The sequence below is a fragment of the Melanostigma gelatinosum genome, assembly GCF_949748355.1.
Source record: "Melanostigma gelatinosum genome assembly, chromosome: 17".
In the NCBI taxonomy this organism is placed as follows: Eukaryota; Metazoa; Chordata; class Actinopteri; order Perciformes; family Zoarcidae; genus Melanostigma; species Melanostigma gelatinosum.
In genome coordinates, this window is record NC_136650.1 from 3,698,911 (window position 1) to 3,713,773 (window position 14,863).

The 14,863-nt window shown below is 42.5% G+C and overlaps 4 protein-coding genes across 4 annotated transcripts; 2 read left to right on the top strand and 2 right to left on the bottom strand.

Moving 5' to 3' along the window:
* Positions 1 to 1,184: 1,184 nt before the first annotated feature.
* psmb9a (proteasome 20S subunit beta 9a) lies at positions 1,185 to 3,982 on the bottom strand. The gene is made up of 6 exons (XM_079288582.1): positions 3,747 to 3,982; positions 3,572 to 3,639; positions 3,141 to 3,272; positions 2,580 to 2,709; positions 2,154 to 2,295; positions 1,185 to 1,991 (listed from the first exon to the last, which is right to left on the bottom strand). The coding sequence occupies exons 1-6, from the start codon at positions 3,801 to 3,803 to the stop codon at positions 1,864 to 1,866; spliced, it is 657 nt and encodes a 218-aa protein (XP_079144708.1). The 5' UTR covers positions 3,804 to 3,982; the 3' UTR covers positions 1,185 to 1,863.
* A 471-nt stretch (positions 3,983 to 4,453) lies between these two features.
* On the bottom strand, positions 4,454 to 7,085 carry psmb12 (proteasome 20S subunit beta 12). The gene is made up of 6 exons (XM_079287496.1): positions 6,934 to 7,085; positions 6,436 to 6,506; positions 6,125 to 6,256; positions 5,593 to 5,722; positions 5,334 to 5,478; positions 4,454 to 4,947 (listed from the first exon to the last, which is right to left on the bottom strand). The coding sequence occupies exons 1-6, from the start codon at positions 6,979 to 6,981 to the stop codon at positions 4,820 to 4,822; spliced, it is 654 nt and encodes a 217-aa protein (XP_079143622.1). The 5' UTR covers positions 6,982 to 7,085; the 3' UTR covers positions 4,454 to 4,819.
* psmb13a (proteasome 20S subunit beta 13a) lies at positions 7,010 to 10,333 on the top strand. Its single transcript, XM_079287495.1, has 8 exons — positions 7,010 to 7,143; positions 7,392 to 7,476; positions 7,830 to 7,927; positions 8,460 to 8,600; positions 8,700 to 8,815; positions 9,049 to 9,107; positions 9,315 to 9,466; positions 10,014 to 10,333. The coding sequence occupies exons 1-8, from the start codon at positions 7,082 to 7,084 to the stop codon at positions 10,123 to 10,125; spliced, it is 825 nt and encodes a 274-aa protein (XP_079143621.1). The 5' UTR covers positions 7,010 to 7,081; the 3' UTR covers positions 10,126 to 10,333.
* A 448-nt stretch (positions 10,334 to 10,781) lies between these two features.
* psmb8a (proteasome 20S subunit beta 8A) lies at positions 10,782 to 14,840 on the top strand. The gene is made up of 6 exons (XM_079287437.1): positions 10,782 to 11,064; positions 11,357 to 11,498; positions 11,845 to 11,956; positions 12,420 to 12,549; positions 13,220 to 13,424; positions 14,172 to 14,840. Exons 1-6 carry the CDS (start codon positions 10,915 to 10,917, stop codon positions 14,258 to 14,260), a joined length of 828 nt encoding a protein of 275 aa, XP_079143563.1. The 5' UTR covers positions 10,782 to 10,914; the 3' UTR covers positions 14,261 to 14,840.
* The last annotated feature ends 23 nt before the right edge of the window (positions 14,841 to 14,863 follow it).

Consider the following 14,863-nt stretch of genomic DNA (forward strand, 5'->3'; position numbering starts at 1 on the left):
CAGTGGTTTCCCCGAAATCCCAACTGCTCCTCACACAACGATATTCAGTATTCCTAAACTGAGTGGGTTACACTCGTGAACCATTTGATTATTCCCAACCACCTGCATGACACAGCAGCTCTAACATCCAGTGTCAGTGACTGAGACATAACAGCAGCATATAAAGGGATTCATTGTGAAGAAAAGAGAAATAAAACAATTCATCTTTCAACACATGCCTTTTATTTTATTTTCAATTTTACATAATATACATAAAAGCACATGTGGGCATATATGCACAATGATCATGTATATTCACAATGCATAGGCTTACATTGAAGCAGGATTTAAATCATGTAGACAGGTGACCATCTCTGATTACTGGATGAAAAGCACTGGAGTAGAGAAAGGGGAGTTATGATCTGGAGGTGGTACAACAAACTCGACTTTGACTTTTTGCTGCCATGCTTGTCACACTGAATACGTCACACAGACAACTGCTGCTGCTCAGTGTTTCTGTGGGACTATAGTAAGACTGTTTGTTTAGCAGGTTTCATCCATTACTTTTATTTACTCTGCACTAAGCCTCATTAGTGGTGAGTAATCAGACCGATAACTGCCACTTTGAGACGCAGATTATTTCTTTATATTTCGCTGAGCCAATGCCAAGGAAGGCAACAAACATTCTTTATTTACTTTTTATATGTAAGTTAAAACTGTTTTGTTGTCTCTTAGAAACAAGGACATGCTGCTAAATGATCAATGTTACGTGCACTAAAACACTTTATTTATCATTTATAGGTTTAGTTTTTAAAATATATTTATTTGATGTGTCGTTAAATTCTGTGTGAAAATATTCTTGACAAAAAATACAGTTCGAAACTAGTATTACCGTCTTGCCGTTGTAAGCCTCTGACAACCAGTCATGTTACAGTTTACATCCATTTCTGCCCAAAATGTCATCACTTCATCATTTTATCCTCAAAGTAAGACATTTGTGTGTAGTTGTCATAATTAGCAGATGAATTCCAGAGTAATGGCCAAAAACATGTTTTATGAGTTCACAGTGACCTTTGACCATCACATTTATCAGTCGGCAAACTTAATTACTCATTTCAACCTTGACAAAGGCAGCAGTGACACATCCACTCCCTCTGTTCTTATCTTTCACAATAAAAGCCCCCCAATCACAGGCCACTACGTAGTGTTTTCGTCTCATTTATTCGTCAAACATTCAGTGTATAAAGGCCTCAATTCTGTGTTTTATTTGTTATTATTAATACATTGTTGTGTTTTATTAGAAGCAAAAACAACAACTCCAACAATAATACATCCGCATTATAAGCCCTGCTCCATACATATCGGCATCTGCCATTGAAAAAAACACATGTCATTTGAGAAAAAAAGACGATTTGATAGACGTACTGACAATTCCATGTCCAACTCTGTGAAGCTTTCCTGAACTTGGCCATAATGTTTTCCAATGTATCTGGTGAGATAACCTTAGAATCACATGCAGAGACTGAAAGGAAGAATCATGTCTCAGCAGTTTTTCCTTGGCAGATAAATCAATAAAGGTCACCTAATGGCAGCGTTTGTTTGTTATATTTAAGTCTCTTAATGATGAGCCACAAATGACGTCAGAGTTTCAAATGACCTGATATTAAACATGAAATAGCTTTGCGTATCACAGAGCAATGCAATGATTTTATTAAAATGAAACTTTTTCGTAAAAGTATTCTTATCTACTATTTGTATTTGACAAGCTGAATTAGCTGACAGCCGAGCCAAAGTGTATGTGGTGGCTGCTGTGAGCAAAACAAATACCTAATTGCATCCTGCACAGCAGTGGCTTGCAGACTGGAGATGAGAAAACTGTAAGTATCACTGGTCAAAGAAGGTGGGTAAGTCATTTCCTAGAACCACTTTCTCCTCTGTGCCGTGTTCATCAATGGAGACAATATAGGCCACGCCTCCACTGGAGCCATCCCGGCTCATTGCCAAAGACAGAGCTGAGAGAGTGAGGGAAAGAGAAGAGAAGGGGTGAGAAAGGTGAGGAGAGGACAACATATGTTCAATAACATAATGAGACAGAACAGCCAGCTCTCCTCAGCAGTCAGTATAGTCTGGTGTCTCTTTCACCATCCAATAAACTGCCTGACAAAAAAACTTACTGTTGACCACAAACTGCTGACACTCCTCCTTGCTCATACCCCTGCGAAACTCAGCGTCAACAAACCCATAGACGTATGAGCTGCCAGAGCCACCGAGTGCAAAAGGCTGCCTCGTCAGGAGACCACTCAGGGTTGCAAACACCTGGGAGAGGTCAAAGGGCACAGGCACAGAGAGGAGTAAGACAGATCACAATGTTCTGTATGCACTCCTGTAACATCATGTGTGTTGGCGAGATAGGATCTTATATTCAAAGCATGCAGCCGCAACAAGACAACAACATTAGCAGCTGCAACCTCAAGCTCCCTTTAGCAGAAGTTGCAGACATTCATTTTGACATTATTAATATTTCCCCCCCAGTAATCTTTCTTGTTTAAGGCTTGAATCTCTTCCTTTCAGAATGGAGTCATCTATATCTTTTTACTGACCTGCCCCCCATCTCTTCTGTCCCAGCCGGCCACGATGAGATGGGCCGACATCTCCTCCTTGTACTTGTACGAGATGTTCCTCACCAGAGTGGCCGCTGAGCGAACCTGGGGCTCCTCATCTATCTCAATACTGACAGAGGAAGACGTAGAAACAAATGATGCTGGATCTCCAATAAAAACTGCAGAAGACAAACGCTTTGTGCATTATGGTTTATATTTATGTTATCTTCACATGGAAGCTGAGTAGCTGAAACTCAGTGATCAATGTGAATCCTTTAGCTAAAATATTTCACTCTGTGATCGTATACAGAATTTGAAATATAATATTAAAAAGCTTCGGGAACAGCATTTGCACTGTTAAGGGAAACTATTATCTGAGCAATTATATGAATACATAAAAGGTGCAAAATATACTGCAAGTCGTTGCTCATTTTATGGGCTGTTTCTCTGTAGTCGGGGTCAGGAAGGCACCTCCAAAACAAGCAGGACTATACTTTGCCATCATGGGATATTTAATAAAAGGTTAAGGAGTCTCTCGGTCTATTTAGAGTGCGTATTCACCTGTGGACATCGAGCTGGTAGTTGACCACCTCAGCGATGGTCTGAGCGTCTGCTGCAGAGCCTGACAGAGCGCAGTAGATCCTGTCATGGAGGGGAGACAGCTTGTTCATCACCCTGTTCACCACCGACGCCCTGGATGGAGCGATGGAGAGGAGAGTGTGGGTTAATCATAGCCTCCTGGATATATCTTATACTCTGTACATATTATCACTATATGCACATTTATCTGCACCAGTTACTTTTGCATTTCTGTTTAGAAGCTCAACTGCATGTCATTGTCTCAGTTGTTTTATCTCTATAGCGACACTGCATGTTAGGAAAGAGGAAGAGGTGGAATGATTTAGTGTCGGTAAACATAAGAAGCTATTGGTGTCTCAGTAAAGATAGTATTATGCAGATAGAACTGGACACAAGTGCGCGCGCACACTCACCCTGCAGACACTCGGGAGTCAGACCCCAGCACGACCCCTCCATCAAACTCTATGGCGATGATGGTGGTCTACAAACAGAGGTAAAGGTCATTCAGAATGCATCTCCCGCACCGCACCATGTGTCCCGGGATGTAAGACACCGAGTCTCTCAAAGACGCGAAAGATCTCTACTTACTCCGGTTTTCACCTCCTCAGACAACCACTCTGGTCCCGTCTCTTCCAACATGTTCATGCACTTCTGGTAACAACCAACGACAACAACGACCGAATCCGTCTGACGGGGAAGTAAATCCGACACCCGACGTTCAACCCGAACGTTCAGTCGAGCAGTCCCGGTTCTATAAAGTTGTCTCGTGACCCCCTCTGCAGCTCTGAAACTGTGCTCGACGCGTTTGTTCCACACATCAGACGGACTCCATGTTGTTTCTGAATTAAATCGAAATTGAAAGTGAAGTCGTTCCTCCTCTGAGCAGTGAGCTGCTAACCCGTTGAAATGCGCACATTTAACAGAGTGAAGAGTGTGTCCTCCTTAAGCATCGGTGTCACTGGCAGTGGAAAGTGGCATGTAAAGAAACAAGTACAGTACTAGAGTAAGTGTACTTAGTTACATTCCACCACAGCTGTTACACTGAAAACACCCCTCATGATGTAAAGCTTGATTACAGTAACAGCTGACGAGCACAGAGCTGTGAACAACCAGCAGCACATTTAGACTGTATTGGCACATGTTGAAGAGTATTTAATGTCTTTTTCATCCTTTTCAAAGCTTAAAATGACACGGGGAACCACAAGGACGCTAATGTACAGACATCACATATCCATGAAGATATTTTAAAGCACAGAAGAAAAAGAAAGTGAGAGGACGAACGATGGGGTTTGGAAGATGTTTATTTATATTTCAAATGTTTCCAAACAGACAGGCAGACAGAGCTGTATCTATATGGCATTATAAGAGATGTAAGTAGAATGTTGTAGTTTGGTATATTTTGTATGAACTAGTCTGCAGCTTACCATAATAACAAAACAGATTTTACACCACTGTTTCCACATTCACATGTTGTTTCATGTGTCTTGTTCAGGTGTGTGTGTGTGTGTGTGTGTGTGTGTGTATGTGTGTAGAATGTGTTACATCCTAATCCTATGAAGTACATTGCTGATGAGATTGTTGCTCAGGAATTTCAAACAATTGCTTACATAAAGCCAAAAAAAAAAAGACAAAGTCAAGATTTCATTGGTCGTCGAAGGCTGTCACTCATTGTGGAACTTGGGCAGCTTGTTACCGGGGACAACCACGTGCTCCACCCCAGTTTCCGTGATCACCACCAGGTGAGCCACGCCTCCGCTGACGTTGTCTCTGCCCATGGCGAGAGCTAGAGCTGTGATCCAGGGATGAAGCAGAGGGAGGGCCGGAACAACAAGGAGAAATAAAGGTCAAGTTTAACAACTGACGGGACGCAGTTTGCAGCGTTTATACTCCTAACAGCTACAAAGTCACCAACTAACGAATGGATTTCCATTTCACTCTTTCCTATGAGTGCAATCGTCTCAGCTAAGCTGTGTGTCATTACGTCAAACTCTCATTTCACGTTTTGAACCGTCACAAACCAAGCAAGCATTTACTGACACTGTCATTTTCTGCTACATCCTTGTACATATTCATGCATTTTCATGGCATCAAAACCCAATTTCCCCCCGAAAAACTGACAGAACAAGTACCAACATATTTAGGTTTGGGTACACAGGTAGAATAACACGACTGTACCATTAGTGGCAAACTGTAGGCATTCGTCTCTGCTCATGTTGGGTTTGTATTTGGCGTCAACATAGCCGTAGATGTAGGTGCTGCCTGAGCCACCGATGGTCACCGGCTGACCGATTAACATCCCCCCTAGAGACACCACGTACACCTGGAGAGGGACGGAGAATATCAGTAATGCAGCTGGACGCCGCAATGTGGAGTTACTTCAGACGATCATCATCACGGCTTCCCTGATGTTTGACCGTCATCACGACCGCCCTACCTGTGGTCCCTTCTTCCTGTCCCAGCCTGCTGTGATGAAGCCGGCCTGCAGCTCCTCTCTGTTTTTGTAGCACATTTCTTGCAACACTGATGCCGCCGCTATCACCAGTGGAGGGGTCTCCATCTGGACACTGTGGATTGGGGGGGGGGGGGGGGGTCAGGGAGGGCGGAACTTTAAAGTGTGTGCAGTTGCGAGATGAAGAGGATTTGAATCTATTGTCTTGGATTTTTAAATGATTTTGTATGAAGAGTCAGTGTTATATGTGTGTTTACTGCATGTGTGTGTGTGTGTGTGTGTGTGTGTGTGTGTGTGTGTGTGTGTGTGTGTGAGACTGTGTTAGTTTGCACGCACACAACTGTGTGTCTTCGCCTCTTGGAATTAAAAATAACCAGCGGGATTAACAAAATATGACTTCAATGTAGGACGTAAAAATGTGATGTAGCAGGTTGTCTCTGTGCGCATACTTGCGTAACATGTGCCATTGTATTCATATGAGTGTGTGTGTGTGTGTGTGTGTGTGTGTGTGTGGCACCTGTGGAAGGACAGGTGGAACTTTGCAGCCTTGGTGACGGCCTGAGCATCTGCGAGTGAGCCAGCCATGCAGCAGAAGATCTGGTCATGAACCTGAATCACCTTGTTGATGGTCTTAGATGATACATATTCCCTGAAGAGAGAGACGAAGACAATGAAATGAAGTAATGGGATTACCATCATGTCACAGTGACCTTTGACCACAACATTCTAATCAGTTCATCTTTGACTCGAAATAGACCTTTTTTGTTTTTGTTTTCGAATATGTTTAACAATGTGGGCATCTTCAGTGTATCGTCCCAACATCCTCACCCTCCAATGGAAGCCCTGGAATCTGAACCAATCACGACCCCTCCTTTAAAAGTGGCAGCCAGGATGGTGGTCTGAGGAGAGAGAGGAGGAGATGAAGAAGTTACATTCAGCCAAACATGACAGGAGACAAAGATAACACTGTGCTACACAGCATCACACAGGTTTCTCATAGCTTCGTGTCCATTGCAGCCCCTCTGAGCAACGCTATGAATCATGGGATTTAGAGTTTCTGGAAGGATTTTTTTTTAACTGAAAATATAAGTGTAGCCAGTCGTTTCTAACGTGCCAACGTGCAAGCAACTGTGATATTAAAATACGCGAGACGTCCAGTCGATGTCATTTCACTTTGTGTTTGGTTACCTTTCAGGTATAGTTTCACCTGTTCAACCGCCAAATCGCGTATCGATCATTTTACGCGTAATGGGCTTTGCTGCTGCTTTGCTGCTTCGGTCGGCAAGACAAGAAAAGATACTCGTGAACCGGTCCGGATTTACTCACCCCTGTGCTGACTCCTTTGACTTGTGAGTCCGCGCTGCGTTTCTCCATTTTCACTGCAAAATCGAAAGAGAAGAAGGAGAGGTGACGCTCAGAACAGCGACCTCAGGCGCATTGAGACGCGCAGAGAAGCCGCAGTCCAGTATCCACTATGGCGCTATCAAATGTCTTCGAAACTCCTGCAGCGGGGTTTAATTTCGACAACGCAGCCAGGTATGAGCTTCTGTTTGTGTCTTCTGAGCAGCAGATTGTATCGATTTAGAAAAAAACCAATTAAACTGTCGGTAACACGGAGCTTTCTCCGGGATCAAAAGTGAAAGTAACTTTTCCCTGCTTGTTTATCACTGTGACCAACGAAACAACATAGTGATGATGTGTTCACGGTTATTATATATATATGTTACATACATTCATAAGTTGACCCCCCTGTCACCCTCCTCCCTCATCCTCCCTCTCTCTAGGAATGCTGCGTTAGAGGGTCTTTTTGATGGACAGACACCTAAACCTCTGAAAACAGGCACCACCATAGCGGGAGTGGTGTTCAAGGCGAGTATATAAAGCAGTGTAAAACTACATCTGTAGTAATATGAATGTATCAGAACATTTAGTCCATAAACCTTACATTGGATTCCTTAATCAAAGTGGACCAGACTATTATATTTCTCTTCCATCCCTGCATCACTGAACACAACAGTCCCTGTTCACAACTGCATTGCTACAATGCATAACTTTGATAAATACATAAATGCAATGAGGGGAGCTGCCCAGTGCACCACAGCACTGCTGGTGCTAGCTCAGTGGGCCCGCTGAGATGTTAATGCCTTGCTCAAGTGTAACCCAAAGGGCAGTTGAATGATAATTTGAGTAACAAACTTCCCAACCGGTCTGTGTCGGTGCAGGATGGAGTGGTTCTGGGAGCAGACACAAGAGCCACATCCAGTGAAGTGGTGGCCGACAAGATGTGCGCCAAGATCCATTACATTGCTCCAAATATATAGTAAGTCTACACGCTACACTGACACCATAACCGGAGAAATCTACCTTCAAAATACTCTGTTATCAGGCTACAATATGTGTTCCTTTTTTGTGGACATGGTCCCATAAACATCCTTCTTTACTTGAGATGTCCTACATATCCCAGAATGCCTTACAGTGCCCCTTAAGTATTAAGGTTTTCCACATGAGAGCAGTTACACTCCTGTGGACTTCTTGTTCATAATCTACTGAAGAGAGACTTGTAAATACAGTAATGTGTCACCAATGACAGATTGCAAAAATGCAAGTTGTGGTTGCATTGCATTCTGGGCTATTGAGGCGACTGAGGGAGAAGGAATTAGTCGCTTTGGCTTTTTTTGTATGATGGATTTCTGCGATTGTTGAAGCAAAACATTTACTGAAAAGAAGCCGTCCCCACTTTCTCCTCTCTTTAGTCTTTCCCCTCTCTGTCTTCCTGATTCCCTGTAGCTTTTCTTTCTTCCTATTTTCCCTCAGCTCTTCTTTCACAATGCCTCTACTTCCTCTCTCCGTAGCTGTTGTGGAGCAGGTACAGCAGCAGATACAGAGAAGACCACGGACCTCCTCTCCTCCAACCTCACCATCTTCTCTCTGAACAGCGGGAGGAACCCTCGTGTCGTCATGGCCGTCAACATACTACAGGATACGTTGTACAGGTCTGTGTTGCACATGATCTTGTATCCAGAGGTGTGTGAAGGAGTTAAACTCGCGGTACGTTCAAAAACTTCCCCTGTTCTGATCTGTGTGGCCCTCAGGTATCACGGCCAGATTGGTGCCAGTCTTATACTGGGAGGAGTAGATTGCACTGGGAACCACCTGTACACAGTGGGGCCGTATGGCAGCGTCAATAAGTTGCCTTACCTTGCAATGGGTACGTATACGTGATAGAACCATATTCTCTAAGCATTGTCACATCTTTTCCTGAGAGTCGTTGCAGGTGGAGTTATTGTACAGCTCTTTTCGCTGTCTGCAAAACATGTTCTATTTTATATATAACCATCAGATATTACACCATTTTATATCATTCATTGTCAATTATTTTTGAATTTGCTGCAGTTATGCATTTGATTCCCTCTCAGACATACGATCTGTTTCATCATGCAGGATCTGGGGATCTGGCTGCTCTTGGGATTCTAGAGGACGGGTACAAACCCGACCTGGAGGTACGTCACCTGGACAGCTGTTGTTACATATCGTGAGAAGGATCGATAGTCGTGATCATTTCGACGCCATCACTAAATAATTGAATGTACTGTTGGGCATCTTTCACTGAATATTCCCATCCCTATTGAATTAGCAAATAGAAAAACCTAAAGAATGTGTAGGTATTTTCTCTCTCCGTCATTTCCCTGATTTCTCGTAACTCTCAGCTGGACGAGGCGAAGGAGCTGGTGCGTGTTGCCATCCACGCGGGCATCATGAGTGACCTCGGATCAGGCAACAACATTGACATCTGTGTCATCACCAGACCAGGAGTGGACTACATCAGACCGTACCAGGTGTCCGAGTACAAAGACAAAAGGTATGAGTGTGACTTCATCTGCTCTCTGGACGGATTCTTAAAGGAGCAGTGTGCAGGGTTCAGTCGTCTCTGGTGATGAGGTTGCAGATTGCTTCCCCTCCCTTTCCAAGTGTGTCAAAGAACTACGGTGGCCTTCAGGTAATGTAACAAGATGAAAGGCTCTCTCTAGAGCCGTTGAGTTTGTCCGTTCTGGGCTTCTGTAGAAACATGGCTGTGCATGGGACTCCATGAAGATGACCTGCTGCCTATAAGAGGCAGCAGGTCCTATAAGCTCATTCGAAGCTCACTAAAACACAACGATTATACTTTAATGAACACATATAGCTATGAATATTACATTCCATTTCTTCCTCTAAACCGTACACACTGCTACTTTAAAAGAAGAGAATATGTTGAACCATGTCTGCAAATCAGATTTCCCTCTCAGAGGTGAATATCTTGTGTGATTATGCATTCACTTTTTTCTGTGTGTTTGGTTGTGACTTACATGTAACCCTGAAGCTGTTTAATTATTGAATCCATCCATCCATCTCTTCCTCTCTCCTAGGAAAACAAAATACAAATATGGTCCAGGCACAACACCGGTTCTGACCGAGAAAGTAGTCCCCGTGAAGCTGGAGGTTGTAGAGGAGACCGTGCAGCGGATGGATACAGCCTGAGCCGATGCACAGTCACACCTTATAAACACCACATTTAGCAGTGAAGTGAAAAGTCTTTGCATTGTCATACACTAGTTTTTAAATGCAAGCAGTGCAACATCTCAGACATTTGATCAACATTGTCTACATGGTTTCTATTCTTCACTGTGATGTGGCAGCAATACAGTAAACAGAGAGACTGCTGTAGACCAAATGAGAAGACTGTAACATGTGGAATAATAATAAAAAGATCTTTGAATGAAATTGTATTTGACCCCTGTTGCTGTTTATTTTCATGTTTTGTAATTATTTACTCATAATATGTCACTAACCTAACTACAGTAGATACTGTGTATTTTTATAAATATGAAATTCAAACACTCATTAATAATGTTATTGACCTCTGCTGGCTTCCCCAAACCTGAGCGCTGCTTCTCTGCTTAGAGACTGATGATGACACACATACAGGGCTCTCCTATTGGTTGATGCGAGCTTGAGCCATCTTTTTTATTTACAGTAAAATGAATACCACAGTCTTGTTTTTATTTTGTTTTTGTCAATTAACGTTTTATATTATACTATGAGGGATTTGCAAAATGTATTTAGAAATAGTTACTCGTCGATGTTGTGTAGATGACTATTTTTGCATGCAGGACAGGACTACAATAAAATAGCTTTTGAACCCTTTCACTTTCGAGTTCTTTCTCCCGTACCAGGAAATTATCCGTGACGCTTCTGCAGTCGCCTTCGTCATTTTGTAAAACTTAACACCTAGATTTGTAGATTATAATCAGAAAATAGTAATCCATAATGGCTCTTTTACAAGTATCTGGTTTTACGCATTATGCTGAACTCCGTGGGCAGATTCTTCCAGCAGGACAGACGCATCTCGTCGACCGAACCAACCACTACAATTTCGGGACCAAAACTCAGGAATTTGCTGTACCCCTGGGTGTAGACGTGAGTATCCTCTAACTTTTGGTACGAAATGAATACTTTGCATCGTATCCGGTAAACCTGATGCCACAAGCGTGAAGCGTCAGACGCGCTGTGGTTCAACGTATTTTACGCGTCTGTGGTTTTCAGTGTGTGGCGCACGTTTGCTTCTTATGAAATGTCATATCATGTATTCATCTTAACTAGGAGTTATTGTTAAAGAATATTACATTATGTATAATATTCCACACACATACACACAACGCCATTACGCATCATGAGTCCTACTGAGTTCTCTTCGTTGGTTTCATTTTAGCCCTCAGGGTTTCTCAAATCCTGCAACCGTGACGGTGGTGTGTCTATAGACCTGAACCACGGTACGACCACCCTGGCCTTCAAGTTCAAACATGGAGTCATCGTGGCTGTGGACTCCAGAGCCTCAGCAGGACGTTACTTAGGTAAATAGACATGGACACGTTATTATTTCTGATGCAGACCTGGAAAAGCTTAGAAAAGGTGGAACTGCACAAAATGTAATGCAATGTGTTAACTTCTGTAAAGGAAATGAAGGAGTTATAGAGTGAGCTGACCCTGTCAGTCATATATTGCCCATCCTCCATCAACATGCATCATAACAAAGAGGTGTGGAGCTTTGAATGTAACATTTAGGGACCATGAACTCACAAAATGTAAATAAGGCAACAAGTGTAACCAAGGTGCTGCTACGCTGGGCTTCTTCATGCTTCAGCCTGTGGTCTTGGTCACAAAATGTCTCCTTTACCCAAATGTGTCCCGGCTCTGCAGCATCCAACGACGTGAACAAGGTCATAGAGATCAACCCCTACCTGCTGGGCACCATGTCGGGCAGCGCTGCAGACTGCCAGTACTGGGAGAGACTCCTGGCCAAGGAATGCAGGTCTGTCATGCAGTGTTTTGAATATTGATCCGTCAGTCCCTGAAATTATATTATTATGTATCTGTGTATTATTCTGCTTGCATACTATGTAAAATGTGTTAGGACGTGGCATGCAGAGTGGAGTAAAGTATCTGGTCAAGGAAAGAAACGGGAGAAACTCTAATTTAGTTTGAGTTTGTGTGAAGATATGCATGTTGATATTTGATGATATTTAGACAGACATGCAACTTCAACATGACGTGTCGCAGGCATACAACCCTGAGGGGCTGATTCTAGTTTTGAAATGAAAACAAACTTTCACAATAAGATAAAAGCACAAAAAGTCAGTATTCCTATAAACTCAGGTGGAATATCACCAGTATTTTATTTTATAGTTGACAGGCCACAAGTTCAAGCCAGCCTGGACCACCTCCATGGCTGATTGATGTTTTAATTGATTTGTTATATTTTGACGTCCATCCAGGCTGTACAGGCTGAGGAACAACCACAGGATCTCTGTGGCTGCTGCCTCCAAGCTGCTGTGCAACATGATGCTGGGTTACAGAGGCATGGGCCTCTCTATGGGAAGCATGATCTGCGGATGGGACAAAGAGGTAAGCTGTGGGTGGGGGTGGGTCTCACAATCTGAGCTCAACAGAAATGTCCCCACTGTGGTAGTAGAGGATTGCGATGTTGTGGTTTGAGGCAGGATGCTTAATATGGATGATTTATGTTGCTGTTAATATGGCTGATTTATAAAAAAAAAGTGATACTGGTGCATTATTTAATATTAATGATGCTAAGTTGCTTTTTATTCAAACGGCCTTCATCAATGTGAAAACGATTGAAAATAGTCATCACCTAGATTACATTGAACTAGGCCCACCGTTCGGTTTGGAGGCTCCGTCATTGAACGGTTTGTTTTTTTACGGTTCGGGTTCCGATAACAAAAACATAAAACCACAACATATTCAAATCAGTACGACACATGAAAGGTAGCGCCATATGGCTTTATCTCAAAACACATGCATTAAAGCAGCCTATCATTTCTTAAAGAGTCAGGTACACCATCGTTGATGGAGCAGCTCATTTGAAACTAAATTTGAAAATAATTCCCCAAATAACAGCGTGTTATTATTGTCCCGGCTCTATTTGGGACGTAGTGTACTGTTGTATTCTCAAAATCGAGTGGGCTGGTGAAATATTATCAGCAGCTTGTGTTTCGAAGCTCAGAAACTGCTGCCTGAATGTAAAATGATAATTGAATGTCCGTGTGCTCTCCAGGGCCCTGGTCTGTACTACGTGGACGATGGAGGGACGCGTCTGTCCGGCCGAATGTTCTCTACCGGCTGTGGAAGCAGTTTTGCCTACGGTGTGGTGGACAACGGTTACCGGGAGGACATGACGGTGGAGGAGGCGTATGAGCTGGGCCGTCGGGGCATCGTTCACGCGACACACAGGGACGCCTACTCTGGAGGGGTGGTCAACAGTGAGTAGACTCAGAACGCTCCTCAGCTTTCTTTTACATTTGCTATTCAAGCATATCTTTGTTTTGGTCAGTTCACTTTGGTCCAGACGGGAATCTTAACTGTTGGATGGACTGCCATGAACTTTGGTTCAGACACTAATGCGGGGGCTCCCTCAGGATGAATTGTAATCACTTTGGTGATCCTCTGACATTTCATGTATCACCATCATCAGGGTCAAATTCTTTTTAAACTTTCCATAAATGCAATTTTAATCATCTGTGTTCATTATTTTTGAATTGGGCTAAAACTAACAATTATATTCACCTCAAATTAAGTTGCCAATTATTTCCCTGATTCAGTGTTAAAAAAACCATCATCACGAGTTCCTATCATATCCTCACATGTAAGAAACTCAAACTAGCAAATATGTGGCATTTTTGCTTGAAAAAATACTTCATGGACAACTGACTAATGGTTTCAGCTTAAAACGGTACCAGCAATAGTCCTGTGTGCTTCCTCACTTTCATAAAAGCAATATAAGTTTTTCTGTTTTTCACAAGTGTTATGAAATCCTATACTATTACTATTATTATTAAAAAATAATAGAATGTTATAGAGCTATGAAATGTATGAAGCTATGGTCTGTGAGCACTTGAAAGAGTTAAATTGTCATTCTTGTCTTTATGTATACATTTGACGTAAATGTGTGTTGTGTGTGTGTGTGTGTGTGTGTGTGTGTGTGTGTGTGTGTGTGTGTGTTTGTCTAGTGTACCACATGCAGGAGGATGGCTGGATAAAGGTGTGTAAGGAAGACGTATCAGAGCTGATCCACCGCTACAGGAAGGGAATGTTCTGAATGTTCAGCACTCTAAATATGACCAATGATGACTTTCTTTCCAAAAACCTTTTTTTTTATCACTTTTCTAATAGTTGATTTTGGAAATGACCCCACTGTTGTCTCACAGCAGTGTGCAGTGATTTTAGCTCAATGAAACATCAGAGCATGAGATGCTATAGAACTGTTTCTTTCCTTACACATGAACACTTTGCAGGATCAAACTGTCATTAAAGTGTTCAGATCTTTGTTTGGTATTTGTTCTTTATATGTAATGCAGGTACTGTGTTTGTTGATTCTCACATGGCTCCGTGTAGTAGATTGTGTTAACCAGACATCCTGTTCAAAATAATCTTACCAATACATAATACATAACAGCTCCTAATAAAGCCTGTTGCTCAACTCCCTGCTCTGTCCTGTAATGATTGATTGAACTGATGATGAATATTGAGTGAGGCAGTCACACGTCACTGAAAATGAGAAGAATTAGATTTCAAGGCTCTTCATCCTTTCTCCAGCAGTTCTAGTCTCCGTCCTTGTTTTACTGTCAACCACATTATTCAATATGATCATTGAGGTTTTTATATATTTTATTGTGAGCAATGGAAGAAACATTTTAGATGC